We start from the raw sequence: 27,169 nt of genomic DNA, 5'->3' as shown, positions 1-27,169 counted from the left end.
CAGTGGCTCACCAAAACCCCCTGAGACTTGAGAGAGAGAACCTAGAGAACTGGCCAACTGTTCCTTCTCTACAGTCCCACACTGCACCTGTGTGAAGACCAAGGGGAGCAAAGGAAAGAGCATTTGAGTTGGTCCTGGGATGACAGGTCGTCATCGGGCTGCGAGTGGATGTCACATATTCACCCTTTCGCCAAGGTCCAGGCTGGGCAGCCCACGTGGTCAGTCTCTGTATAGACTACAGAAGTGCACTGTGAGGATGTTGCCCTGCGTTACCTGAAGTCTCCCTCAGAAGGACCCAGACCATAACCTCTGCCTGAGTAGCCAAACTCAAACTAAGGAAAACAGTGTAGCTTGCCTTTCTCATTTTACCATATTTATCATAAAATTCAGCAAACTTCGGTAGCTAACCAGAGTAATCTCAATGAAACCATGTGCAAGGCCTGTTTAGTCATCTCCTTCTAAATGGCTTTTGCTCTGTTTTATCCTTTATGTGTGTTATATTCAGTCTTGTAAATGGCTTTAAACCATATGCAAGAGATATGTAAAATATGCCATTTTTGTAAAGGTCTATCTTTCCTGGGACAATCTTACCTGCATATGAGCCTATTTTTCACCAAGGCTGTAAAGATCTCCTGAAATAGTTGATGCTGGGGATGTTTGCTGAAATTCCTCTCATTCTTGTAGTTTATACTGAGATGAAACAAACAGAAAAGTATTTCATAACAAAAAATTATTTAGGATGCTGCAAAGTTACCAAAGAATGATCACCTGTATTCATGCAAATGTTCAGGGACTCTTGGGTTTTAATATATTGCCAAAGGCAAATATCAGTTATTAAAATAAGAAAAAGAAATGCGGTTATAAAGTTAACATTAAGATCACAGTCAAACATATATATATATTTCATTTTACCACATTAACTAACTTACACCCTGCAAACACTTAACAGCTAAAATTGGTCAGAGGAAGGAGAAGAGTATGTGGAAAGAATGACTGGGGCACATTATTTAGACAGCTGAGCAGTACTTAGAGAATTCCTCCTTTCACTTTTCTACTCACTGTAGAAAATGACTGTGAAAAAGTGGGTAGAAAAGTGGTGGCTACTATATCTATTAACCCCAGGCATTGTCACACATATTTCCTTGTAGATAGTGAGAGTTTTTGGTTGCTGAGTGTGTGTGTGTGTGTGTGTGTGTGTGTGTGTGTAACAAAGTCCAGCTCCGGCTTCTTTTTTCTGGTATTACAGCCATCAGAGGTAAAAAACATCCCAGACATTATACTTTAGAACTGGGAGAGGATAAGCGATAAGTGTACAAAAGGGTCACATTGCTACAGAAGATATAGAACATTTTTGTGTAATGTTAAAGTAGACCAGCTTTAAGATCTAGGCCTAATAAGCTGTGATCACATAAACATACCACCTCGAAAGCAATTTGTGGACCCTTACACGGCCATCTGTACTGTCTGCCTTCACAGATTACAGTGGACAGTGTGTCCCTACCCTCGGCAGGCGAGGGTTATAATGGTGTCTTAGTACATGGACACTGGTAAACTGAATATGTAACAATTTTTAAAGAATTTAGCATCCCTCACTAAAACTATATTTTAGATATATGAACTTGTAACATCCTGTGACTTTTTTTGAACTACTTAATTCACTGTCATAAAATGACAAGGAAACAAAATCTAGGCCAAATAAATAAATGATCATTCTAGAATATTCATGTTGGCATTTCATGTCACTCACTATTTACGTGACACTTAGTGCCAAATGACCTTCGTGCATCGTAAAACTGACAGAACCAGCTCCTGGGAGGGGAGTGGCCATGGGAACGTGCAGCTTCTAGAAGCTCTGCATGGCAACAGGAGAGACAAACAAGGGCTGACACTGTCCGTGTTAAAGGTGAGGTGCAAGCCCTTCCTCTGAAAAGCTCGGTTGTTTTGACAACCACCGTCTTTAGCCACCACATCATTCATGGCCATGGGTTATTTAATTTCTCCTCATGGCTGGCGAGGTATGGACACACCACGCTGAAGACGAAGCTTGGAATCAGCCTCAGAGAGTCAATACCGTGGAGCCACTTCCTCACGGAGCAAATGCCAATTGCGTGTCATCCAAGTTTCCCGAAGCTCCCAGTCAGTTTCACCGGCAGCCAGTTAGCCTGTAATGTACACACTATTTCTGGGAATTGTTTAGGCACTGACAAAAATTATTAAGAATCCTCGTGGTAAATTTTGAAATGAGTTTTAAATTTCAGCCCCCTTGATAAACTTACAGAAAGCTTTGGGCTAATTAGAATAGGATGCTGAAGGCAAGGGAGATCCTGGATTTCTTACCTAAAATTTTCAAGTTCAACAGCTTCGGTGGACTCGTGCCACTGACCTCGAGCTCTGTGAACACCCGCCCTGGTGGCGGGCTCAGACTTCGTCATGCTATTTTGGGCACTATCGAAGGTAATGGCTGGAAGCTACAGAAATAGAAGCACAGAGTACGTGAGGATAACAATTCAGCCCAGGATAAAGAAAGTAACAAAAAGGGGGAATGGAGGGGGAAGGGAACGAGTCTTTCTTCAAACCAATAGTTAACATGATAGCCATGCCCAATGGAGGGGTTTTCCAAGATTGAACACCACTGACTTAAACATTTACTCTTTCTATCTCAGACTGCTTCGTTTTCCTTCATAACTCATCACACCTCCTGTCATATCTTACAGTTATTTATGCATTTTCAGTCTGAAAGTGAACAGGAACTGGCTGTTTGGTCCAGTGCCAGATCCCCCCACCTCAAACAGTGCTAGGACACAAGTCCACACAAGGCCTGGGCATTAGGATATTTTGAAGTTTCTCAGGTGATTCAAATGTGCAACCAGGATGGGGAGTTTCAGGGTCTAGCCAGAACACGCTTGTATAGAGTGGAGCCCCAAACTGAAAGTCATCATTTGTTCATTCTATCCATCCATCCATCCATCCATCCATCCATCCTTCAACATTTACCAATCACACAACACTACTTGCCAGGTGCAATGGATATAAAGGTAAAGAAGATTCTATCACTTTTAATTAGTCTTAACCTCATGAAATTATCTATAATAAAAAAGGGTAATATGCTAATTAGACCAGACATCTTCCAGATGTCATTCCGTAACGTCCTTCCTAACAAAGCCAGGGCCAGAGGGAAGGAACCAGCCGGGTCCTGGGTGCCTGCTGGTGGCTGGAAGAGGGGAAGCCCATTCCCGGGTGCTGGAGGGAAGCCTGTGCTGGCAGCCGGGGGGAAGGAAGGCCTACTCTTGCATGAATTTTTGTGCATCGGGCCTCTAGTATTATGTAATTCACCATATGAAAAGTAAAATGTGCTTAAATCAACCACAACAACTTGAGCATGCTCCATTTACAACAGGAACTGGTAATTACTTACATAATAAATTCTCAAGTTATCAGCATTCAAATCGTTTCATTTACTAATATGTACTTACAAGTGGGATAACCTTGAGAATTGCTTTTGTACCACAGTGAAGCTGAGCATAGTGCAAACAAATAGCCTATTCTTCCCAAAGTACAAACAAGGGATGTTCTATAATTAGCTAAATTACTATGTATTAGGTAAGTAGATCATAATATAACAGGATAATGCATCCAATTTTCAGTAAGTTGTTTCATTCTACATACCATATTTATCAAATAAAGCTATAATATGTTGTGCTTATCTTATTCTATCAAAATATTTGATAGAAATCTGCATAAAGACATCATTTCCTTATCCAAACAGAATGTCTGACTTCCTATAAGGCAGTCAGCTTATAAAACAATGCATTATAATGAGAATATTGTTAAATAGCTAGCAAAAATAAAAAATAAAAAAACTCAGAATCCTTCTTTGCCATATGCAAGCCACAGTTGAATTCTCTCAAAATAGTAATATAAATCTTTCATCCTGTAAAACAGGATGTTGTGTCTTGTGGTGGCTGTGGATTGGCCCCACTGAGGTAAATATCATTTCACAGATGAGAAAACTGAGGCACAGAGGGGCCAAGTGACTTGCCTAAGGGTCACACAGCTAGCAAAGGGCAGAGCTGAGATTCAGATCTAGACAATCTCCCTCCCTCTCCACCGTGCTCAATCCTCCAACATCTATTTATCTCCAGTGAGGAGAAACACACTCTTGAGTCAGTCCATGTGCTTTTCAGAGGTCTCCTTCACACTGTTCCATCCCTGTCTTCCAGTCCAGCATCATCACTTTTCACATTTGAAAGGACACGACTGTTTCTTTTTTTCTTTTTTTTTTAATTGTCTAAAGTTTTACATATGTCTCCTTTTTCCCCGATTGACTCCCCCAGCCATTCCCACCCCCAAGAGCAAGCCCCCATCGCCCCAGTGTCTGTGTCCATTGGTTATGCTAATATGCATGCATACAAATCCTTTGGTTGCTCTCTAACCACCCCCCGCCCCCACTTCCCCTGCCATTTGTCTCTGGATCTATTTTTGTTCATCAAATTATGTTGATCATTATACCCCACATATGAGTGAGATCATGTGATATTTCTCTTTCTCTGACTGGCTTTTTTCGCTTAGCATAATGCTCTCCAGTTCCATCCATGCTGTTGCAAATGGTAAAAGTTCCTTCTTTTTTTAAAGCGGCATAGTAGTCCATTGTGTAGATGTGCCACAGTTTTTTAATCCACTCATCTGCTGATGGGCACTTAGGCTGTTTCCAGATCTTAGCTATTGTAAATTGTGCTGCTATGAACATAGGGGTGCATATATCCTTTCTGATTGGTGTTTCTGGTTTCTTGGGATATAGTCCTAGAAGTGGGATTACTGAGTCAAATGGAAGTTCCATTTTTAACTTTTTGAGGAAACTCCATACTGTTCTACACAGTGGCTGCACCAGTCTGCATTCCCACCAGCAGTGCACGAGGGTTCCTTTTTCTCCACATCCTCGCTAGCACTTGTCATTTGTTGATTTGTTGATAACCATTCTGACACGGGTGAGATGGTATATCATTGCTGTTTTGATTTACATCTCTCGGATGATTAGTGACTTTGAGCATGTTTTCATATGTCCCTCGGCCTTTCGAAAAGTGTCTTTAGGTCCTTTGCCCATTTTTTGATTGGATTGTTTATTTTCCTTTTGTTAAGTTGTATGAGTTCCCTGTAATTTTTGGAGGTTAAACCCTTATCTGAAATAGCATTGGCAAATATGACTGTTTCTTTAAACATGTCAGGCGACTCATTCTGGAGGGCCTCCCCACACTCCATGCTCTGAGGACAGACAGCCCTGTGGAGAGGTCTTCCACCAGCAAACAGCACCGCCTTGGCAGCCCGTGCAGTGAGTCACGTTGGCAGTGGGTCCTCCAGCCCCAGGGATGTTGACAGGACCACAGCCTCGCTGACACCTGACTGCAACCCCATCAGAAACCTGAGCCAGGACCAGCTGCTTTGAATTCATGACCCACAGATGGGTGAGGGACAATAAATGACCTTTGTTGCTATCAACCACTAAGATTGGGAATGATTTGCTATGCAGTATTTGATGACAAATCCACCACAGAATGAAATAAGGACCCACAAGGCCATACAATATAAATACGTAAGTGAACAAACAAAAAAACCAAAAACCATGCCCTAAGTTCTGGCTCCATCAAACTAGTCACCCATCCCGGAACCACCATTCCATGCCTGGGCGTGTGCTGCAACTATAACTCCAGATCGCTTTTCAGGGCTCAGCTCCAACAGCCTCCTGGTGCGCACCTGCCCAAGCCTTCCTGGTTGAGCTGTTCACTCCCTCCCTGGTGGCATTACTGTGCTGATCTCTCGTGGAGCACTTATCACGGTTTAGTGAGATGTCTAGTTTACACATTGGCCTTTCCTCCTCGAATTTGACCACCCTGAGGGCAGCACCTCTCACAGAGCCTGGCACATAGGTGTTCAAACACATTGGCCTTTCCTCCTCGAATTTGACCACCCTGAGGGCAGCACCTCTCACAGAGCCTGGCACATAGGTGAGGCTGCTGAATGAATGCTCACCTTGTCCAGTGTCTTGCGAATCTGATTTATCTGGTATGTTACCTCCAGCCAAGTTCATCCATTCTCATGTTTGTTGCAGACACATTGTTTGCCAGATGATGTGTGAGACACTCAGAATAAGTAAGCAGGATGGCCATGGCCTCTGCCCTCAAGGAGTTTGCAGACCCATGAGGGTGGGGAAGGGGTTAAACTAGCATAAGAACATGCTGAAAAATTAGTGAACAAGAGTCTGTTGTGGGAGAAAGTAAAGAGAATAGGGTGGGCCATGGACCAGGATGCCAGGAGTAATCCAGAGGATTCTAGGCAGATTTTTACACAGGCTGGAGGGCAGAGAAAAACTGTGGGTGCTTTAGAAACTGAAAGCCACCTGGGCAGCTTGAATAATATGAGTGGGAAGGAAAGAGAGCAGAGAATAAAGCAAAGGGCCTTCCTAAAATTTTGATCATGCAACTTCTACTTGGAAAGGTCAATATTCCCTGTCGCTTATGGATCCAGCACAGCATTTGTAGATGGGCCATCAGATACTGCGCGACTTCTTCTAGCTTCATTTATCACTGCTCCCAGGAGAAATGTCCAGTCACCATTTGGCTTCTGCAATGCTTCTTTTCTCTCCTTCAGATATCTCATTACTTTATTCGCTTCACCTCGAATGTCTTTCCCATCCATTCTGCTGATGAAAAACCAGCCCATTTTTCAAGAACCATCCTCCTTAAAATCTGTACCCACGTCTGTACCTTCACCCAGGATTCTGGTCCTGCCTTGTCATGTACCGGAGCTGTCTTTCCTACACTTGGTCTGTAGACGACTAGAACTGTACCTTATACTTTTTCTTTCCACAGCATCTATCAAAACCTTTTATTTCAGAGGCATTTAATGGACCTGTCATTAATTAATTTCTTTATCCTATTTTTTATTGCAAACCAATTTCTCAGCTCCCTATGGCTTTAAATGTGTGTGTGTATGTGGTGGGGGTGGGGTAGGGGAATGGTGGGGTGGAAAGAGGGCTGAAATTCCAGCTCTAGGCAGATTATTTCAAGATTTGCGAAAAATGACCTGGCCTAAGTAGCTCAGTGGTTGAGTGTCGACTTATCAACCAGGAGGTCACGGTTCAATTCCCAGTCAGGGCACATGCCCAGGTTACAGGCTTGATCCCTAGTGTGGGGCATGCAGAAGGCAGATGATCAATGATTTCCTCTTATCATTGATGTTTCTATCTCTCTCTCCTTCTCCCTGCCTCTCTGAAATCAATAGGAAATATTTTTTTTAAAAAAGATTTGTGAAAACCTCTGGTGAAATCTCCAACCAATTTTGTAATTTTCCTTTGTTGCAACAACCCTGGAGCAATTATTTTCTGGAATTATTTGGCGTCACTGGGTGACGATCATTCTAACCCTGCTTATGATAAAGGCAGGTCTACATCTGCCTCGGTGTGTGCCTGCCCCCATTTCTGTCGCACTGTGGGTCTGTCCCATGGAGCAGCAGACGCTAATGTGCTGAAGAGCAAACAGGACCAACAGCGAAGGCAGACACTGGAACACAGGAAGCAACGAGGGAAGTGGCGGGACTCATTAGATTCAGATGAAGGACACTCAGTTCTTGCAATTCTCTGCCCAAACCCACAAAGTATATTTCCTCTTCAACCGGTTGACTGGCCATCTTGGCCCATTTACAAATAACAGGCCAGGACTTGCTGGAACCTAAATTCAGGTGAGTGGGCCTTAATCCCAAGTTTCTGATTTCAAACTGACTGCTACTATAAGTCTCAGAACCAATGTGTGCCCCGCTTACACATTTTGATGGGCATTTCTGCCTATGACTCTACTTTGCTATAACCCTTGTTTTTCTTTCTTCATGGCCCTGGTTTAATTAACGATAATCTGTCATACTTGATGTATCTTTATAAGCCTTCTTACTCTCTTTCTGGAACAAGTAAGCTATAAATAAATTCTTGATTTATTCCCTCCAATTTCTTTCTTCTCCTATAAATGCCTCTACACTATTTTATAGAAAGGAGAATAGGGTGTTCAGAATAAGATTTATTATTTTAGAATTTAAAATGAATGAAAGTTTTGTACACAGAATTAGGAATGAATTTCGTGAACCTCGGGACCTTCACATAGTTGAGCAGTTATTTTTCATAGAACCACCTGCTTTCTGAGTAATTAAAACATTACAAATACACATTTTTATACATGTGAAATATTTCACAGAAAGATAAGCCATATGAACTTGTCAAACAACAGATTGCAAATTCTAAAACTGGTTTTAAGGGCAGAGGGAAACTATTCAATTCACTTTCATTAACAGCCAGGTATTGAAAGGGGACACAATAGATCTAGTGCAGCATGAGCTTCAAAGGTGGAAAACTACTGCCAAAACCACCACTGGTGATTCTTTTACCCTGGCTAGAGAGTTGTTATACATACCCATGTGGTAACCCAATTCTTAAGACACAGTTCAATTTGGCAAAAACTGACCAAGAATTCACGGAATAGAGGATACAGTGAAGCAGAGGCTTAAGTCAAAGCTGTTGGCATTGGGAAATCTATCCTCTTGCCAGGAAATCAGACACGTAGGCAAGAGTTTCCAAAACAATGGAGAAAATAATGCTACGAGAGTGAAAGATGGTGGTTTGAGAAGAGAGAGGCTCACTTCTAGAATGGAAGGGAAAGGGAAAGCTTTTTGTGGAGGTGGCATCACTAGATTTGAGTCTTGGAAATAGGTAAGAAATTCAGGAGAAGGGAATAGAAAGAAAAGGCAGAAGTCTGACGATATGGTAACAACTTGCAGTGAGAGAGAATGGGAACTACAACCAAAATTGCATGCTGAGTCATCCTGCTCACCTTACTAAGGGAGAATGGGCTGGATTTGGGGCAATGATTCATGAAGGTTGTGAGCAGTAAGCCAGAAGGAGACTAAGCAGTGTTCAGACAGACAAAGGGTAAGAGTGACTGCTGACATCAGCGGGTGAAAAGGAAGGAATTACTGCGAGGGGAGTGAGGGTGTGGCATTAGTAACAGAGAAGAAGGAAGTGACAGGAGAAAATATGTTTTAAGGCCACGTTTACTCCAAATCAGAGCTTACTCCACTACTTTTTTAACTGCACATGATTGAATTTCCCAAGTCATTTAAAAGGTATCTCAGTGGTTAGAGGCACACAGTGCAGAGATGGCGTGTTTGAGTTCAGATCTGTCTTCTACCATTAGCTGTCTGTGTGATCTTGGGAAAGCCATCTAACCTCTCTGTGCTTCTGGCTCCTTACCTGTAAAAGGGGGAGCTTTGGTTGTTACGCAGGGTAGGGCAGGAAAAGCATCAGGCACATAGTAAGTGTTCCCTAAAATGAACTATCATTATTTGGCCTTTAGTTGCCCTCAAATCATTAGAAAGTCATTCTCTGCTATAAATAAATAGAGAGAAATGCTGCAGTTCTCTGCGAAGTTTGGTTGATATAGCAAAGACCATCGATGTTGAGTTACCACCACACGAGCTCTTACACAAGTGAAACGAGAATAGCACAGCAGGCTTTGGAGCCATGCCACCACGGTCAAGTCCCATCCCAGCCACTTACTAGTTAACAGTGCTACATAAGTGTCTTTTATTATTATTATTAGCATTGCTGGGTTGGTTTCCAAAACTCCAGGGATGGCCTTTAATCTCATGCCTCTCCAAAGTCTTACAGAGGCAAAACAAAAAAGACATGGTCCAGATAAAATATTTTTTCTGTCTAATAAAAATATAAAAATACTATTATAAAAATAGCCCCAACTCACTCCTTTCCCCTCTTTTCAGTAAGAGACAATTTGCAGCAATCCTCAAGAGCGTTGCTGTAGCAGGTGGGCAGCATGAGGGGGGTGAAGAGGAGAAGAAGGGAAATGTGGTGAAGAGTGTTTTGAAAAAATCACTTGCCCCAAAGCTCTGAAGACTTGAACATCGGGCATTCAATAGAAGACATGCTGTTTCCAAACCTGAGAGCTTTGGTAATGAGGACACATGGCAAAAGGATAGACTAGAGCAGGTCCAAAGCCTGAGAGGAGAAGAATGAAAAGACTATGAATGCCCCAAGTCTTGGCAGGTTTGAGAGAAACAACTGAATAAAGAAAGACAAAATATGCAAAAGAAAAAAGAGAAGTAGGCATATCATTCATAAAGATGTTGAATGGATCCCTTTGGAAACACGTGATTCCCTTTTTATTGATGTCCACACCTTCTTTGAAAACCCTACCTGTTGTTTGCTTGATTGGACGTTCAAAAGGCACCGAAGTCTTTTGAGATCTGAATAGTCCCTAGGAGAAAGAATACCACAATGTCAGCCAGCAGAAGACTCCAGGTGAACTAGGCATGTCACCCACTGATGGCACTGCCACCTGGAGGCCTGTTTTTATGGACATACGCACACTAAACACTTCTTTAGAACTTTGCAAATGGTCAAACATTACAGTAAACACCGCAACCCAGAGTAGCAGTGGTCAAGGGTCCACGCTATTTCTCAGAAACCTATTAAATCTGATTGCTGGCCACTGCCTGAGTTCATAATTAGCAAAGACTCAGTATGGGGTTACCTGGTGGTGGTGATTCCTTGCTGTTTTTTATCGGTTGATTTTTCTGTGGTCTTCACCTTTCTGTCTTGATCAGGCATTGTAGAACGTCAACGCCCCAGAATTAACATTGCATTCCTTTCAAAGCAAACCGGAGGGAAAAACTTTAGTTGGGTCGGATGCTCCAAAATATTCTCAGTTAATACAGCCAAAAAGTCATTTATAACGTTTACTTAAATATGCAAAAAAATATGTCCATATGAATACCATTTACTACTCTCATCCGAAGGCCTCTGGGTAGATTTAGAGAATGGTTTATAGTACTCCAGAGCCTATATTTTCTAAGTCATCCTTGATTTCAAACATTCTGACCCATTACTACAAATAAGTATTGTTCTGCATGTCAGGAAAAGTGTCCTCATTTGGGGTTTCTAAAATATGTATATTTATAAGCAAATACCTACATCCCCACTGATGCTATTATGCCTTCTTACTTGTCTTTCTTGACAAGTATCCTTGACCATAGCTGCTAGTTAGGGGTTCCTCCCTCATTACAGGTCATGTCCATAAGAGTCCCAGAGAAAGCCTCATCCACTTGCAAATAAGCATTACAGTGTCCAGAGCAACGCGCAACATGTCATTGGATTTCCAGAATTCCTAAGTGTTTGAATCCCCACATGGATCAATTCCAGTCATAAGCTCTTCTGCGACAGTTGGACAGGCCCTGAATTCACTCAACCATCTTGTTAAAAACAATTCAACAGACCCAAAATGGAGTCACTTATGCTAAGCCCCACATTACTGAACCAAGACTTAATTACAGCTTCAGCTCGTCCAGAAGTGGAAACTCAAACCAGCATTAGTTAGGTAATCTACCTGACAAACTCCTACCATCCCCTTTCGGTAAAGCAACCTTGCAGCAGCCGGCCTGCTTTCTGCCGAGTACAACTTCCTCATTCCTGCTCCGTTCTGCCTCTAAAAGTCTTTCTGTTTGTACAGCAACTCAAAGCTCCTTTCTATCTGCTAGATTGGATGCTGCTGCCCAATTTATAAACTGCTGAATAAAGCCAATAAAAAGTTTTAAAATTTACTCAGTTGAATTTTGTTCGTTTAACAAGTGGGAGAGTGCACCTCGAAATACAACCCAATAGGCATTTCAGTCTTCTGAATTAAGCTTTGTGGTCATTGTCAACTTTCCCAGATCAACTTTAGTACTATTTCCCACCCCCACTCAAAATACGAGTTCACAAAGGGGCAGAACAATTTATTTGTTTGCTTTTTTACCCTTAACAAACTTCTCGTTCAATTGTTTTAGTTTCCAGAATAGAAACAAAAAGGAAGTTGAAGATACCCAGACTTTCAACTCTATAGCAAATGCAAAATTAAGTATACTATTAGGTTAATTTGACTGGATGCAAATGTTTCCACTGTGCCTCAATGCCATAGCTTCACTTCACGGTGTGTTTCTCGGGCATGAAAAAGCACGTATTACTGTCTTATAACTGCATGCCTCAATGTATTATGAAATCAATGATCAGCATCCAAGTGTTTCAGAAGTATTTAGAGGCAAAAAGAATTGCCAATGGGTGTTCCATGGCAACAGAATCCAACAGAATCTAGTAACATTTAATTTTGTGAAATGTACAGACAGTTTAAGGAATTAAAAATTATTTTCCCAATATAGTTGTCATATTTGTGACAAAGAGTTGAGCTGAAACTAACAGCTGGAGGCCAAGCCTCTCATCACAGATGCACACCAAGAAAAACACATCGCTGGTATTTAAGGATTGTGCCTAGGACATAACACTATGGACTCACCCATTTAACAAATATGTGTTTACTATGTCTAATCTCAGACAGAAAACTGTTAAAGGTAAAAGAGGCTATCACAATTTTGTGATTCTACCACAAGCAAAGAAAAACCCACTTGGGAAGTTTAAAATATGTTTTGTATGATATTCAGCTACAGATGTGAATTAGCATTGGCTTTACTCAGAAAGGAAAAAAGAAAGGAAGGCAGGGAGGAAGGAAAGAGGGAATGAAGGGAGAGTGGAAGGGAGGGAGAAAAGAAAAGAAGGAAAAGGAAAGGAAGGGAAAGGAAAGGAAGGGAAAGGAAAGGAAAGGAAAGGAAAGGAAAGGAAAGGAAAGGAAAGGAAAGGAAAGGAAAGGAAAGGAAAGGAAAGGAAAGGAAAAGAAAAGAAGGGAAAGGAAAGGAAAGGAAAGGAAAGGAAAGGAAAGGAAAGGAAAGGAGAGGAGAGGAGAGGAGAGGAGAGGAGAGGAGAGGAGAGGAGAGGAGAGGAGAGGAAAGAAGGAAAGAAAGGCAAGAGGGAGGGGGGTGGATGAGAGGAAGAATGTATGATATGTAAATTATTCTTTAAGCCGGCCGGTGTGGCTCAGTGGTTGAGTGTCGACCTATGAACCAGGAGGTCATGATTCGATTCCCAGTCAGGGCACATGCCGGGTTGCAGGCTTGATCCCCAGTGGGGGACATGTAGGAGGCAGCCGGTCAGTGATTCTCTCTCATCACTGATGTTTCTATCTCTCTCCCTTCCTCTCTGAAATCAATAAAAATATTTTTTAAAATTATTCCTTAAAAGATCCAAGTGCTTTTTATAGACAGATATTAAAATACCCCCAGAAGTTCTAAAATAAATGGAAATCCAGTCAAGATAAATAAAATCTAATTTTACTTTTCCCTCAACAACAGAGGGAAAATTCCACATAGACACACTGGCCCTTTGGCTTCCCATTCCTGCTCAGACCACAGCTGCAGACTGTCTTACAAGTAGGGAATGAAAGCTACAGAGATTAGCACATGAAAATGGGTGGAAAAGCTCGCAGGCTTCTTCTGCCAGAGATCACATCCACGGCAGGCAAATCCTGCTAAACACCTACCTTACTCCCCTGCTTAATCTCTGTAATGTCTTGACCGGTATGTGAACAGGAAATAATCAGCTAATCGTTTTATCAGTTTAAGATTCGCATTTACTCTTTGAGCTGGAAGAGTGAAAATAAATAACTCCCTGGAAATGTCTCACTTAATTGAACAGTAAATAAATCCATCAGAATCGGTAGAAACAGACAATTGACTTTATGATAAAAGAAAAACAACAACAACAAAATCCTTTCCACTTGATGGCTGTTAATATATAAACTGTTCCAAAAAATAATAACTTTGAGAATTTGGGAAAGCTTTAAAATATGTCCTCTAATTTTATTATTATTATTATTATTATTATTATTATTATTTTAATGATGACACTATACCAGTGGTTATAATCTCAGAATAGGGCCGGGGACAAGGGGGCAGGCGTGGTGGCGGGGAGAGCAGTTGAGAGCTTCAGTCAAGTTGCCCAGAGGAGACAGCTTAGTGAGAAAGTGTTACCAAGACAGGTCCAGCAAGGATGCTCGCTAAGGCAAGAGCTCTCCAGAGGGTAGCTTCAGCCTGATTCCCAGGAGAACTCTGCAGGGTACAGGCTCTGTCTAAGGCCGAGGGAAGGGAGCCAGGCTTTCCTGCTCCTGTCGTCTTCAGTCACTGCTTAGGGGCCACCAAGAGAGGTCATCTCTCCCAGGCACTCCTGTCTGGGGGCTCAGGATCCTCTGATAGCTTGGGGGGAGTCCGCCAAAAAAGGAACATTGAAGCCAATACCCAGGACAAACAAACAGGCATAAGGGATGGAAGAGGCTTGGGCGGAATGCCCACATCGTCCACTGGGATCACCGACTCCAGCGGAGGAGCTGTGGGTGATGAGGGAACAAGAATCTTTACTGTGGCTCCAGGCTGAGCCCGAGCCTCCTGCAGTAGCTCTCAGCTAATGGGTCACATGTCCCTGCTCCTTTGCTTGACCTCTCCAGATGCTAGCATGACCTTGTGGCCTAGCAGTCAGCTTGGTCTCTGGCCCTCTTCTCTTCTCTATCTACCTGCTTCTCCCTAAGGGATCTCTGGCAGTCCCATGGCTTTCTAATTCCAAATGTATACGGTCAGCCTGAACCCCATCCTGAGCTCTTCGATGCGCAGCAGCCCAAATTTAATGCACCCCAAACAAAACTCTGGAACCCTACCCCCGGACCATAGAGCCCTCACCTAGACACTGGCACCACCCAGCTAGTCTGGACAATGTTCTCCATCCCTCTCCTTCACCTCCCACATTCCAGCCACCACCGGGACCAGTCAGTCAGCTTTCCCACGTCTCCACTCCCACTGCTATTGCTCTGTACTCCGAGCCACTGCAGCTCTTGCCTGGACCACTGTCACCACCTCCTCGCTGGTTTCTCTGTTTCCACTCTTGCTCCTCTCTATCTGCAGGAACCCATGGGATTGATTTAAAATGTGAATCAGCCTGGCTGGTGTGGCTCAGTGGTTGAGAGTTGACCCATGAACCAAGACGTCCCCAGTTGGATTCACAATTAGGGCACATGCCCAGGTTTCGGCTCGATCCTCAGTGGGAGGCATGCAGGAGGTCTCTCTCATGAATGTTTCTATGTCTCTATCCCTCTCCCTTCCTCTCTCTCTAAAATGAAAATAAAATTATTTTTTAATACTAAATGAATAAACTTTGAAGCAGATCCTGCCACTCTGTAGTTTACAACCTTCCTGTGGCCTTCGCTGCTGCACTTGGCTTCTAACCATGACTTTCACCTCGGAGCTCTTCTAGCCTCTCCCTTCCCTCTCGCTTACTCTACGGCAGCCATGCTGGCTTCCTCCCAGCATCATTCCTGCCTGAAAGCCTGGGCACTTGCCACTCGCTGCTCCCCTCTCATGTTCTCCGGCAGGCTCTCTCGTGTCAGCTCAGATGTCCCCTCCTCAGCGAGGGCTCCCCTGACCAATCTCTACAACATATCCACTCCCACACACCCACTTTTACCACCCCCCATCCCCCCACCCCCACCCCCCTGTCTGATTTCCTCCTGGAGCTCATCAACATCGGAAACCCTCTTGTCCCTTTATTGGTTTCCTTGCACAAGATCATAAGCCCCGTGTGGCAGAGATTGCGTCTGTTTTATCCACAAATATGTCCCCAGCACACAGAACAGCACTTAGAACAGTGCACGACACAGTATAAAAACAAAAAATACTTGTCAGAATCTGTAGAAAGTGGTGTAAGGTCTTTTTTTTTTTTTTTTTTCCAGTTTGTGAATTATTTGCTTTTTAACAATTATTTAATTTTAGAATTAGGGCCCCCCAACCTGGTGCTCCTTCTCAGTGCCCCAGGGAAGCCTGTACTCCCTACATTGCAAACTTATGCATGAACTATTGCAATTGCCTGGTCACCCCATAAGACCAGGGACTGGCCCTCCCTTAGTCACCAGACACCTGAGAGGCAAACAATGAGCAGGGTGGGGCAAAAGAAGGTTTTACAGTTGTGAGTACACGAAACAGAGTTTATTCTTGTATTACTATTTCTTAATTGTTTTCCCTATAAACTTACTTTTCCCCACCCTGTATTAATTAAATAAAAATTAACGAGTGGATAAAAAAATATTTTTTTAAAACCTGTGTCATTATTTTAGTTCAAAAATCTCTCCCTGCCTGGTGTGGCTCTGTTGGTTGTAGGTTTGATTCCTGGTCAGGGCACATACAGAAGGCAACCGAACAATGTTTCTCTGTTACATTGATGTTTCTCTCTCTTGCTCTCTCTCTAAAAATTCAATAAAAGCCTATCCTTCGGTGAGTATTTTAAAAAAAATCTCTCCTCAGAGGGAAGGCAGGAGAGGGTAGGTGGGTGGGAAGAGATTAACCAGAGAACTTGCATGCATATATGCATAACCCATGGACACAGACAATAGTGTGGTGAAGGCCTGGGGGTAGAGGGTGAGGATAGGCCAGATGAGGTCAATGAGGGGGGAAAAATTGTTGTAGCAATGTTAAATTGCTGTAAACATCTCTAAAACACTCTCCTCATAGACAGTAACATACCAGTTTGGAGACCACCTAAATAACAATGGCCTAGACCAGTGGTCGGCAAACTGCGGCTCAGCAAACCGCGGCTCGCGAGCCACATGCGGCTCTTTGGCCCCTTGAGTGTGGCTCTTCCACAAAATACCAACTTCTGCGCATGGGCCACAAAGTTTCAATCACACTGTACGTGCGCGCCCGCACGTGGTATTTTGTGGAAGAGCCACACTCAAGGGGCCAAAGAGCCGCATGTGGCTCGTGAGCTGCAGTTTGCCGACCACGGGCCTAGACAACTGAAGTCTTTCTTTTCAAATAACAATACTGTTTTCATAGCAACCCTAGATGGTTCTCTGAGAACCACTACCCCAAGTACACAGCCTGAGTATTGTCAATCCCAAGACAGCCATAAGAGGGCGAGAGTGAGCCTGGGAGCGGAGAGGTGTGGTCAAGTAGGGCTGAGCATGGACTCCCCACTTGCATGAACCCTAGCAAGTCCTGCTTCTCTGGGGGTTCTGTGTACAGTTTCATTTAAGAAAAGGGTTCTTCTGCTAAAATTACAATTAGAAACCCACTCATTTTCTGTCATTTATTTTATAGATGAGATGAGGCCAAAGAAATTACAATACTTGCTACACAAACTGTGCTCACATCGACTTTCATTTGATTCTAAATGGAAAAGCTGAAATGGTGTGTGTGTGTATGTGTGTGTGTTCTGATAAAAAAGATTTATATTTATATCATATATTTTTATATGTAAATTTATATGTAAATGTATATGTAAAATCCAAATGCATATTACTTTAACAACAGAAACTTTTGGTATCTATCCTTGGTACCTCAGTCCTAGGAACCAAATCCTATCTCCCATGGGAGAGATAATATCTTTCCATACATCACAGGAGAGCCACACAGGTTTGGTGTTTACAGCCCCAGTAAAGCACAGAAATCATCGCAAATCTGATGAATTTTTTAATCCATTAAAAAAAAAAAAAAAAAGAAACAAATGTAATTCCTATCTTCTATTGTCACCTGAAATTTGGGTTGATTCTAAAAGAAGTCCCCAGAGACACACAGCTCGTTTGCTTTCAATCGCTTGGTAATTGCAGGATAAACACATATGACAGAGAAAGATATCCAAGCCATGGTTAAATCACCTAGTTGAGTGGAATTCATCTAAACTGTACAATTTAAACCCACTACACTACATATCATGATATTTGTGATATGGTTTTCAGATTTTCTACCTGGAAATTTTTTTTATCCCACAGTTGACTTGGCTGCTCCAAATATTTTCAAATGCCTCATCTTTACAAAATCATTTGATTCATTATGGAAATACTTCAAATCCCACAATGCCTCCTTTTCCTTCTAATCACTTAGGGTTGCACCTTATTTTATTTACTATATTTGGTTAAAAAAGACAACACTTAGAAAGTAATTATAGTAAGAGAGTTTGGTACAACCAAAGGTAATTGCCACTTTGGCCACATCGGGTTTATTATTTTGAAAAAGAACTAAAATAAACTGCTATGAACCTTACCACAAAGGGAAGTGAAACTTCCTTGTATCAACACAAAGGTGTCCTTATTTCTATTGATGAATTATGGTTAACTTCCCACTAGATGACAAGTTACAGTTCTGTCTGTGCTCAAGTAAACAGTAAAGAAACTTAGAGAACCTCCAGCCCTGTAACTAGCTGGCAATGCAAAATGAAAAATCATTTCTCCACTTCCTTTACTATGGATATATTTTTCTTAAAATTCCTTTCATAGTAGTTCTTTGCAAAAAGTGATAAAAATAAGATATAACTCACATAAAGCAACCAGAAATAAGCAAAAAAATGTGTTAAATGCATTGGTTAAACATTATTTTCCAAATCTTGATAATTGTTGCAAGACACTAACATTAGGGGAAGCTGAATGAAGGGTATATGGAAACTCACTGTACTATTTTTATAGTTTTCATGTGAGTCTAAAATTATATTTTAAAAAACTTAAAAATGTGTTGGCCACTTGAGCAGTTTATTTAAGTAAAGTGCTCTAAGAATAGAGGAAGGGTTCTTTTTTTTTTTAACAAGAATAAAATTGCACTTAATCTCACAGATATGGGTACTTGGTCTTTTTCAAATTAATTGTGTGTTAGAAAACTATGTATCCTGCACAGAAAGTGTTACATTAAATTGGACAACTTAATGGCAAATAAAAGACACACACTCTTCCTTTTATTTTTATTTTTGTTAATCCTCACTTGAAGATATGTTTTTATTGATTTTTAGAGAGAGAGGAAGGGGAAGGGAAAGAGAGAGAAACATCAATCCATTGCTTCCTGAACACCTAACCAGGATTGAACCCACAACCTTTTGGTATACAGGACAATGCTCCAACCAACCTAGCCACTTGGTTGGTGCCACATACACATTTTAAAAGTGAAGTGATAGGAAAATTAAAGAACTTCTATAAGAAACATGACTTATTCATACCTATTATAGCCCAAAGAGGGAGTCTGTTTCTAAACTTTGTTATGCCCAGATTTCAAGATCCCCAAAGAACCACCAGGGAGCGCCGAGTTCGATGCAAGAGCAAAAGAGCCTTTATTCAAGCTCGAGCCCGGTACCTCTGCCTCCACCGATGCAGCGGCAGGATGCGAGAGAGCCCCGAGTCTCAAGAGAACAAAGATTTTATAGGGCTTGGGGTCGGGAGGTGGGGGCATACTTCTAATTGGTTGGGTGAGGGCTAGGGGCTAGTGACGCAAAGGCAGGGTGTGGCTAGGGTCTGGTTACACAAAGACAGGGGGTGGTCAGCATACTTTTGGCCTTGGGTTAGTTCCCCTTGCATTCCCATTGGCTGATTTAAGGGTGGGCTGGGTAACGGACACATTCTGTGGTTTGTTTCTTGGAAGAGGGGTTAGGGACACAGCTATCAGTCCTGTTCTGTCCTTTCAACTGTAGGCTGGATTTTATCCCTTACATAACATTGTTATTGTTCTTCAATGAACTACATGTGGAGCTAGCAGAACAGAGACAGTTACTATAAGGAAGAAACTTAGAGAACATCTAGTATCAGGGTCTGACACCTTCCATGCCCAGGAACAGAATGTAAATGAATGACAGATGTAGAGGAGATAACAGAGAGTGGCAGGGCTTCAGTCAAACCTGAGAAGACATACCTTCCCTAAAGGGACTCAAAATCACATTAAAAATGAAGCTAAGCAGCCATAGTTGGTTTGGCTCAGTGGATAGAACGTTGGCCTGTGGACTGAAGGGTCCCGAGTTCGATTCTGGTCAGGGGCACATGCCTGGGTTGTGGGCTTGATCCCCAGTGGGGGGTGTGCAGGAGGCAGCCGATCAATGATTCTCATAGCTGATATTTCTGTCTCTCTCTCTCCCTCTCCTTTCCTCTCTGAAATCAATAAAAATATATTTAAAAAATGAAGCTAAACAAATTGAAACACTTGCACGGGACATACAAAGCAGATCTACAGGTCACCAGTTGCAGGTCTTGATTCAACGTCCTTCATTTAACACATGAATAAACTGTGACCCAAAGAGCTAAAATGTACCTGGGAGTAGAAGGAGAACAAAGCCCAGTTCACCTGCAGGGCCTAAATCTTAATGGCAAACTCTGGGGTAGATGGGAAAGAGGGGATTTGTTGACTTTGGCCCTTAGCCGAGGACCAAGAGTGATATAATAAGAATTGATGCTTGCATAACTCCACCTCCTGGACCCTGGAGTGCTTACAAACATCCATTCACTCATCCCGGTTCACTCATGTGAAATAGGTAGGTGGTGTTCAGTAATATCACCATCAGAGTGGAAAACAAAGACCCAGTTGCTACAGAACCTCCATTGGCAGGAGCGCCTCGCCAGCTAAGGGCAAGTATCATCATGGCCTTGCTCCTGAGTCAACAGACTCGACACCTTCCTTGTGCAAAGAGTTTATACTGTAAACAATTTTCTATTTTTCATTTAAATAAGCACTTGGAGGCTAAAAGAATCAAACGTTCGAATAGTACAGTATTCTGACTGTCTCCCACTCATTCCCACAAATATTTATTGACCAGAGGCTATATGTTAGATACTCCTTCAAAAGTTTACCTTCATTTTCCTCTGGCTAATAGCTACCCAAGTTGGTCTGAGAATGCTGCTCCAAAATCAAATAGAATATGCAGCAAAAAATGCCATTACAACTTTCTTATTTTCAAGCTTTATTCCCATGCAAACTCATATATTTTGTGATACAGGGAAATACTTGAAGATATGAATGCAATTTCTATGAATCCCCTCAACAGTCACTGCATAATGTTATTTGTGTTATGTCTGTGTTCCAGTCTGTGTGGCTGCTAACCCAAGTCCACGCATGACAGAGTTTAGCCTGTGCCTGTGTTAGGACAAATGAACCCGAGGCCCATATATTAAGTAGTGATATTAAAAAGGAAAAATAGGTCCATTGCCCGGCCAGTGTGGCTCAGTGGTTGAGCATCAAGCTATGAACCAGGAGGTCATGGTTCAATTCCCCGTCAGAGCATATGCCTTGATGGTGGGCTCCTTCCCCAGTAAGGGGTATGCAGGAGGCAGCTGATCAATGTCTCTCTCTCATCGTTGATGTTTCTATCTCTCTCTCCCTCTCCCTTCCTCTCTGAAAACAATAAAAATATATGAACATAAATAAGTAAATGAGAGAAAAGGTCCAGGTGATATGAAGGAAGAGTTTCTATTAGCCAGTCAATGAAAATAACTAAAGCAGCACACCAAATCTCCCTTTTCTCATTAGCCCCAAACACAATAAAATTACATTCAATTTCCTGTTTTTGTGTGAGAGAAAACTGTGAAAGTGATATTCATTCGTTCCTTTAAGAAATAATTATTGATCTCCTCGTACATGCCAGGTATTGAGGCGACGACACTGAATAAGACATGATCCCAAATGTCTGCCCCCAAAAGTTAACCGTCATGGGAATAAGCCACGATAATAAGTGAGTCATGAGTTAGTAATCAGTGAGTATGGGCTCAGCCCTACACCTTCGAAGGGTGATGGGAACACCGGGTAAACACACTGATGTTCACAACAATTGGCAGGACTGCAAGAAACCGGAAGTACTTTCTGAGCCATAAGATAAAACAATATTTCCCCTAATAACATTCCATTCTAAGTGCACTTTATTATTTACTCTGCTCTGTGCAGAAGAGACTCCTGAGCACTACAAAAAAAATCCATCCACAATTCAGTGTGTGTGTCGGGGGGGGAGGGAGGGGGTCATAAATATGTAGTTAATACGAAAAATTTTGTCTTTTTTTTTTTTTTTTTAACAGTTCGGCCTAAAGCAAGGGATTAAATGAAAACACTAGAAATGTCAGAAAGCAGAGAAAATGAATGTCCATAGGAGATTACAAATTGAATGAATTCGAGGGAAAGAAGATCTCTGTGGCTGAAGAGCTATGGAAAGGCTCATGAACCCTGGGGACCTGAGGAAGGTCCATAAGAATAGGTGGGGTGGGGGAAGAATACTCCAGGAGAGGGAACCAGAGGTTTGGAGGCTAGATCCTGAGAGTAGTTTAGGGATATGGTGAGTAGATGAGTTGATTGGAGCTGAGAAATCTGGAAAGAAGTGAATAATGGGTACATGAATGAGCGGTGACCTCCAAGACTACAGCCAACTTATGGGACAAAATAGTCTCAAATAAAGGCATGAACCTCAGGAAAATGACACCGCCCTCCTCCTCGCCCCCTTGCTCATTTGATCACTAAATCCTGACTCTTGTCTTACTCAACATGGCTCCGGTCTGTTCACGTCTCTCCATGCTCATTCCAACACCCTAGTCTACATCACCACCTGAACTACAGTAATCACTTCTTAAAGGGTCCCTCCACTTTCAACTTCTCCCTCCTCCCAAAAACAAAAAATCCATTCTCCACACAGCAACGAAAGCACCCCTTGTGTGATACAAATTTAACCAGTTAAGCCTTCATGAACTTCCATGTCTCTTAGGATAAAAACAAAAAGTATCAAGTATGAGGTGTTTCATGAGATGATGCCTCTGACCCCCTAGCCAGCTCCACTCATACAGGGCCCTGAATCCTTGTCCCAGACCTGCTTCTCCTCAATGCCTCAGGACTTTACTCCTGGATACAAGGGTCAGATTGGTACAGAAAGGCCTGGAAGGCTCATCCATCATGTCTCAACTCAAGTATCCATTCTTTAAGGGAATTTTCGCTGACCTCCTTAATATAGTCACAGCCCCACCCGGCACTGCCTTGCAGCTCTTAATAAAGGGGAAGATTCAGGCAATAATTGAATAAATATGCATGTCTGTCTCCTTAGTCTACTGTAAACTAGTCACGAATAGAAATGATAGTTAGCTTGCTCATCCTCAGCATCCAGGACAGCACTACTAGTTAGAACAAACAACAAATTCAATAAATGATTGCTGAATGAATGAATGAACGAACAAATCCTGTGAAATATGATTTGGAAGCTCCAAGTACAACTGGAGTATCATTGTTTAGACATGGAGAAAAAAAAATAATGAAAAAACTATCACGAAATAAGTTTGCCCGTTGGTCAGTATCAAGTTATTACAAAATGTTGGTTAGACAAAAATCTCTCTATATCTTATTTACAATATCCATGTTAAATATGGACTAGCTCAAGTATACATGAAAGGGACAGTAACATTTCCTAAAGGAAAGATGGATGTTCATATCTACATCAAGTACAACATACACCTGCACATTAAATGAATTTCGTGGTCTCCACTGACGAGAGGTTAAAGGTTTGGGGATGTGAATTCTGCCGGTGACACTGCTGGAATGCAGCCAAATGGTTTCCACTTGCCCGCTGAGTGACCTCGGAAAGTCCCTGACCTCTTTATCAGTTTCCTAATTTACCAAAAATAGAATTAACAACATCTCCTTTATAAGATGGTGGTCAGAACTACATAAAGGGAAGCCCCTTTAAAACTGGTGATGGCTATAGAAATATAAGTTACTATTATGATAGCTGTTGTAAATATTATCATTGGCAATATTACTATTCAATTTGAAGAACTTATCATGCTTATTTTAAATCATTTGACTAGATTCACTGACTGAGATCCATTGGTGACAAATACTAGACATAAAATGAAAAAAAGTTTCATTTTCAATGTCACAGTCTTCATTTTAATTTTTTAAAGCTAATATTCTTTAGGGTTCACTTTTATAAGCACTGTGACGTATTCATTTAATCCTCAAGACAATCCTATGAGGTAGATAGTGTTGTATCTCCCACTTAACAGATGAAGAAACCGAGGCACTGAAAAGTTAAGTAATTCTTGGTGTTGTACATTCTATGAGTTTGGACAAATGTATAATGTATTCATCCTTATAATATCACTAGAGGCCCGATGCACCAAATAAATTCGTGCAAGAATAGGCCTTCGCAGCCTTGGGCGGTGGCCTGGATCCCTCCCTCGCAGCCACGGTGGCTTCTTCAATCCCGAGACTGCAGCCCCGGCTTTGTCCAGAAGGATGTCTGGTCTAATTAGCATATTAGGCTTTTATTATTATAGATAAGGTATTTTTGCTGCCCTAAAAACCTTTCTTTCTCTGCCTATTCATTTTCCCCCTCCCCTAGTCTCCCACCCTCTGGCAACCATTGATCTTTTTACTGTCTCCATTGTTTTGTCTTTTCCAGAAGGTCATATTGATGAAATAATATAGTATATAGCCTTTTCAGATTGGCTTCTTTCATTTAATTATATCCACTTGAGGTTTCTTCATGTCTTTTCACAGTGTCATACTTCATTTCTTTTTTCACTGAATAATATTCTATTGTCTGGATGTGTCACAGTTTATTTATTCATTCACCCACTGAAGGACATGTTAGTTGTTTGCAGGTATTGGTGACTGAATAAAGCTGCTACCAACATCCACATAAATGTATCCATTTTGTAAACATGTGAAAATAAACTAAGTATAAGGCATGGTGCACTTGATATGGATTATTCACATTTAGTCTTTAAAACAATCCTATGAGGCAGGTGTTAATATTAGCCCATAATAGAGATAAAGAAACTAATAGGAGGCTAATTTGCTGTGAGCCACAGAGCGAAACTGTTGGAGCCAGGATTCAAACCCATGTATGTCTGACTCTAAAGCTTCTCTCTTGCAAACTGTGATGTGCTCTCTCTGTTTTCCCTTTTAAACTTATGCCATATAACAACAACTATCAGCATCATGATTATGGCATGAAATACAGACTATGAATTGAAATAATATCCAACTATTAAGGATCTCAAAATCTGAGCAAAACCTGTAAGTTCAACATTCAGCTCTTAGAAGCAGAAGCTTCATTGGCCAGAAGTTATTTCTGACTTTTCTGGAACTAATAAGGAGGCCAATGAAAAACAATCATTTCTCATTTTAGAGAGCCATTCATTTAACAAGTATTTCTAGAACCCCTGCTATGTACAAGGTACTGTGATAGATACAGCAAATGGTGTGAGTAAGACAAACAGGGCCTCTGCCCTCACAGAGAAAGTCCAGAGGAGGAAACAGAAAAGTAATCAGGCAACACACAGAGAATGACTGGGGAGTGAGAACGGGGCTGGAGATGGCGCAAAAAGTGGATTCCTCTGCAGGCAGTGTGAGCTACAGGTGAAATTACGATGCATGGGAGAGAATGTGGCATGTTCTGGGAACAAGATGGAACTGCCAATACAACACCTAACTGGATTTGAATTTTTGCAGGCAGGGAAATATCCTTATATGTTTTTTTAGAAAGATCTAACAATAGGAATGAAAATGGATTTGAGCCCTAACAGGTTTGGCTCAGTGGACAGAGTGTCAGCCTGCCGGACTCAAGGGTCCCAGGTTGGATTCCGGTCAAGGGCATGTACGTTGGTTGCGGGCACATACCCAGTAGAGAGTGTGCAGGAGGCAGCTGATCGATGTATCTCTCATCGATGTTTCTAACTCTCTATCCCTCTCCCTTCCTTTCTGAAAAAAATCAATAAAACATATTTTTTAAAAATGGATTTGACAGGGCCAGACTGGAATCAGGGGAGTTGGATGGGTGCTGAATTTAACCAAGGAATTGGTGGAAAATGCAATACAGGGAGAATGGAGATGGTGCTGTGGGAATTGACTCGGCAGCTAGGAAGAAGGTACAGCCTTGGCAATTGCTGGCAATGCAGAAGAGGTGGTAGTGTCAAAGATGTTGCCCAGCCCTGACCGGTTTGGCTCAGTGGATAGAGCGTCCGCCTGCGGACTGAAGGGTCCCAGGTTCGATTCCCGTCAAGGCCATGTACCTTGGTTGCAGGCACATCCCCAGAAAGGTGTGCAGGAGGCAGCTGATTGATGTTTCTCTCTATCCCTCTCCCTTTCCCTTTCCCTTCCTTTCCATAAAAAAATCAATAAAATATATTAAAAATAGATGTTGCCCAGAAGGTGGTTTTGGTAACTGAATAGGTGGTGCCCAAGACAGGGAACCCAAGGGTGAGGCAGTCTGGTGGGAGTGGGGGGAAATGGGATTTAGGGGCGCACAGGTGTGGAGTTAACTGGCAGTTGGATTCGGGGGTCTGACGCTCAGTGAGGCATACTAGGCTGGAGGTGGAAGCTTTCCAGTTATCAGCAGACCTCTGGGCCTGAGGCATGGAGGTGGACAGGCTCACCCACGTGGAGCAGAAAAGCAGGGGGCCAGTCCGAGCAGCATCATATCAGGGGAACGTATAAAAAGCACGCGCCATAAGGGTTTTATGCCTGAGTCTCCAGAGACGTGGGGGCAGAATGGAAGAGGCACGCTCAGGCTCCCTGTAACCAGAATAATTACTTCCTGGAGCAAACACCGTGGGTGGCACTTTCCCACCATCCATCCGCCCATCACCAACCCATCCGCTACGAGGAGGCTCACAGGGACTCCCCCGCCCACAAGGGCGCGCACTGGCAGCCCCGGCCTCAGGTGGCCTCCCTGAGGCTTCGGGATGCTCCACCAGGACCAGTGGGCACCTCCCTGGAGACGCTACTCAAACCGCGCGCGGGCCCAGGGGGACGCCCGCCCCTGCCCGACTCACCGCGCTGGAGGGAGGTCCCTCCTTCAGGCCAATCTCTAAATGGTCCTTCTCATCGTTTCTGCGGCTGTCACCGCTGCTCCGGATAGGAGGGCCGGCCGCCCTCCCCCAGCCCACTCCCGGCCTCTGGAACTTCGGGGCGCCAATACCAGCGGCACCGTTGGTTTTTTTCAATCAAATCCTCCTCTAGGCCACCAACCGGCGCCGGCTGAGCCAATGCCAACACTCCTTCTTCTGCCTCGCCGGGGCACCACAGCCAATCAGGAACAGGAGTGCTGTCGCGTGCCCAGCGCCAGAGCCACAGGTGACGCTGCCTCAGTGTTGCCGTAGCAACCAAAGAACGCGCAGGATCTAGCCCCAAGTCTGCAAGCTGAGGTGGTGCTGCAGCCACTTTACTCCGCTCTAGAGCTGCTCACCTGTGCATAGGTTTCCTAAGCACTGTGGATTTTTCTAGACTTGGTGTTCCCAATCTTTTGAAATGAAATGGGTGTGAAAAGAGCTTCATCTTAGGGTGTTTCAAGAATTGCTATGGCTAGTACTGGGGAGGATGTGGAGAAAAGGGAATCCTAGTGCACTGCTGGTGGGAATACAGACTGGTGCAGCCATTATGGAAAACAGTATGGAGTTTCCTCAAAAATTTAAATATGGAACTGCCATTTGATCCAGTG

At 42.7% G+C, this 27,169-nt stretch overlaps 1 protein-coding gene across 3 annotated transcripts in view; it reads right to left on the bottom strand.

The window, feature by feature from the left end:
- NEK10 (NIMA related kinase 10) overlaps nucleotides 1-26,651 on the bottom strand; it is a 144,662-nt gene extending 118,011 nt beyond the window's left edge. For all 3 annotated transcript variants that reach the window (XM_070433299.1, XM_070433300.1, XM_070433301.1), the window contains exons 1-5: nucleotides 26,505-26,651; nucleotides 10,584-10,697; nucleotides 10,247-10,307; nucleotides 2,338-2,468; nucleotides 592-690 (exon numbers count right to left, since the gene is read on the bottom strand). In XM_070433299.1, coding sequence (XP_070289400.1) covers nucleotides 592-690; nucleotides 2,338-2,468; nucleotides 10,247-10,307; nucleotides 10,584-10,660 — 368 coding nt within the window. In that variant the 5' untranslated portion in view covers nucleotides 10,661-10,697; nucleotides 26,505-26,651. The remainder of the gene's footprint in view (nucleotides 1-591; nucleotides 691-2,337; nucleotides 2,469-10,246; nucleotides 10,308-10,583; nucleotides 10,698-26,504) is intronic.
- Nucleotides 26,652-27,169: the final 518 nt, after the last annotated feature.

The sequence above is a fragment of the Myotis yumanensis genome, unplaced genomic scaffold (genome assembly GCF_028538775.1).
Source record: "Myotis yumanensis isolate MYYU_CA2020_CCGP unplaced genomic scaffold, mMyoYum1.0.hap1 SCAF_14, whole genome shotgun sequence".
NCBI classification, from domain to species: Eukaryota; Metazoa; Chordata; class Mammalia; order Chiroptera; family Vespertilionidae; genus Myotis; species Myotis yumanensis.
This window is presented reverse-complemented; position numbering and strand designations above follow the sequence as displayed.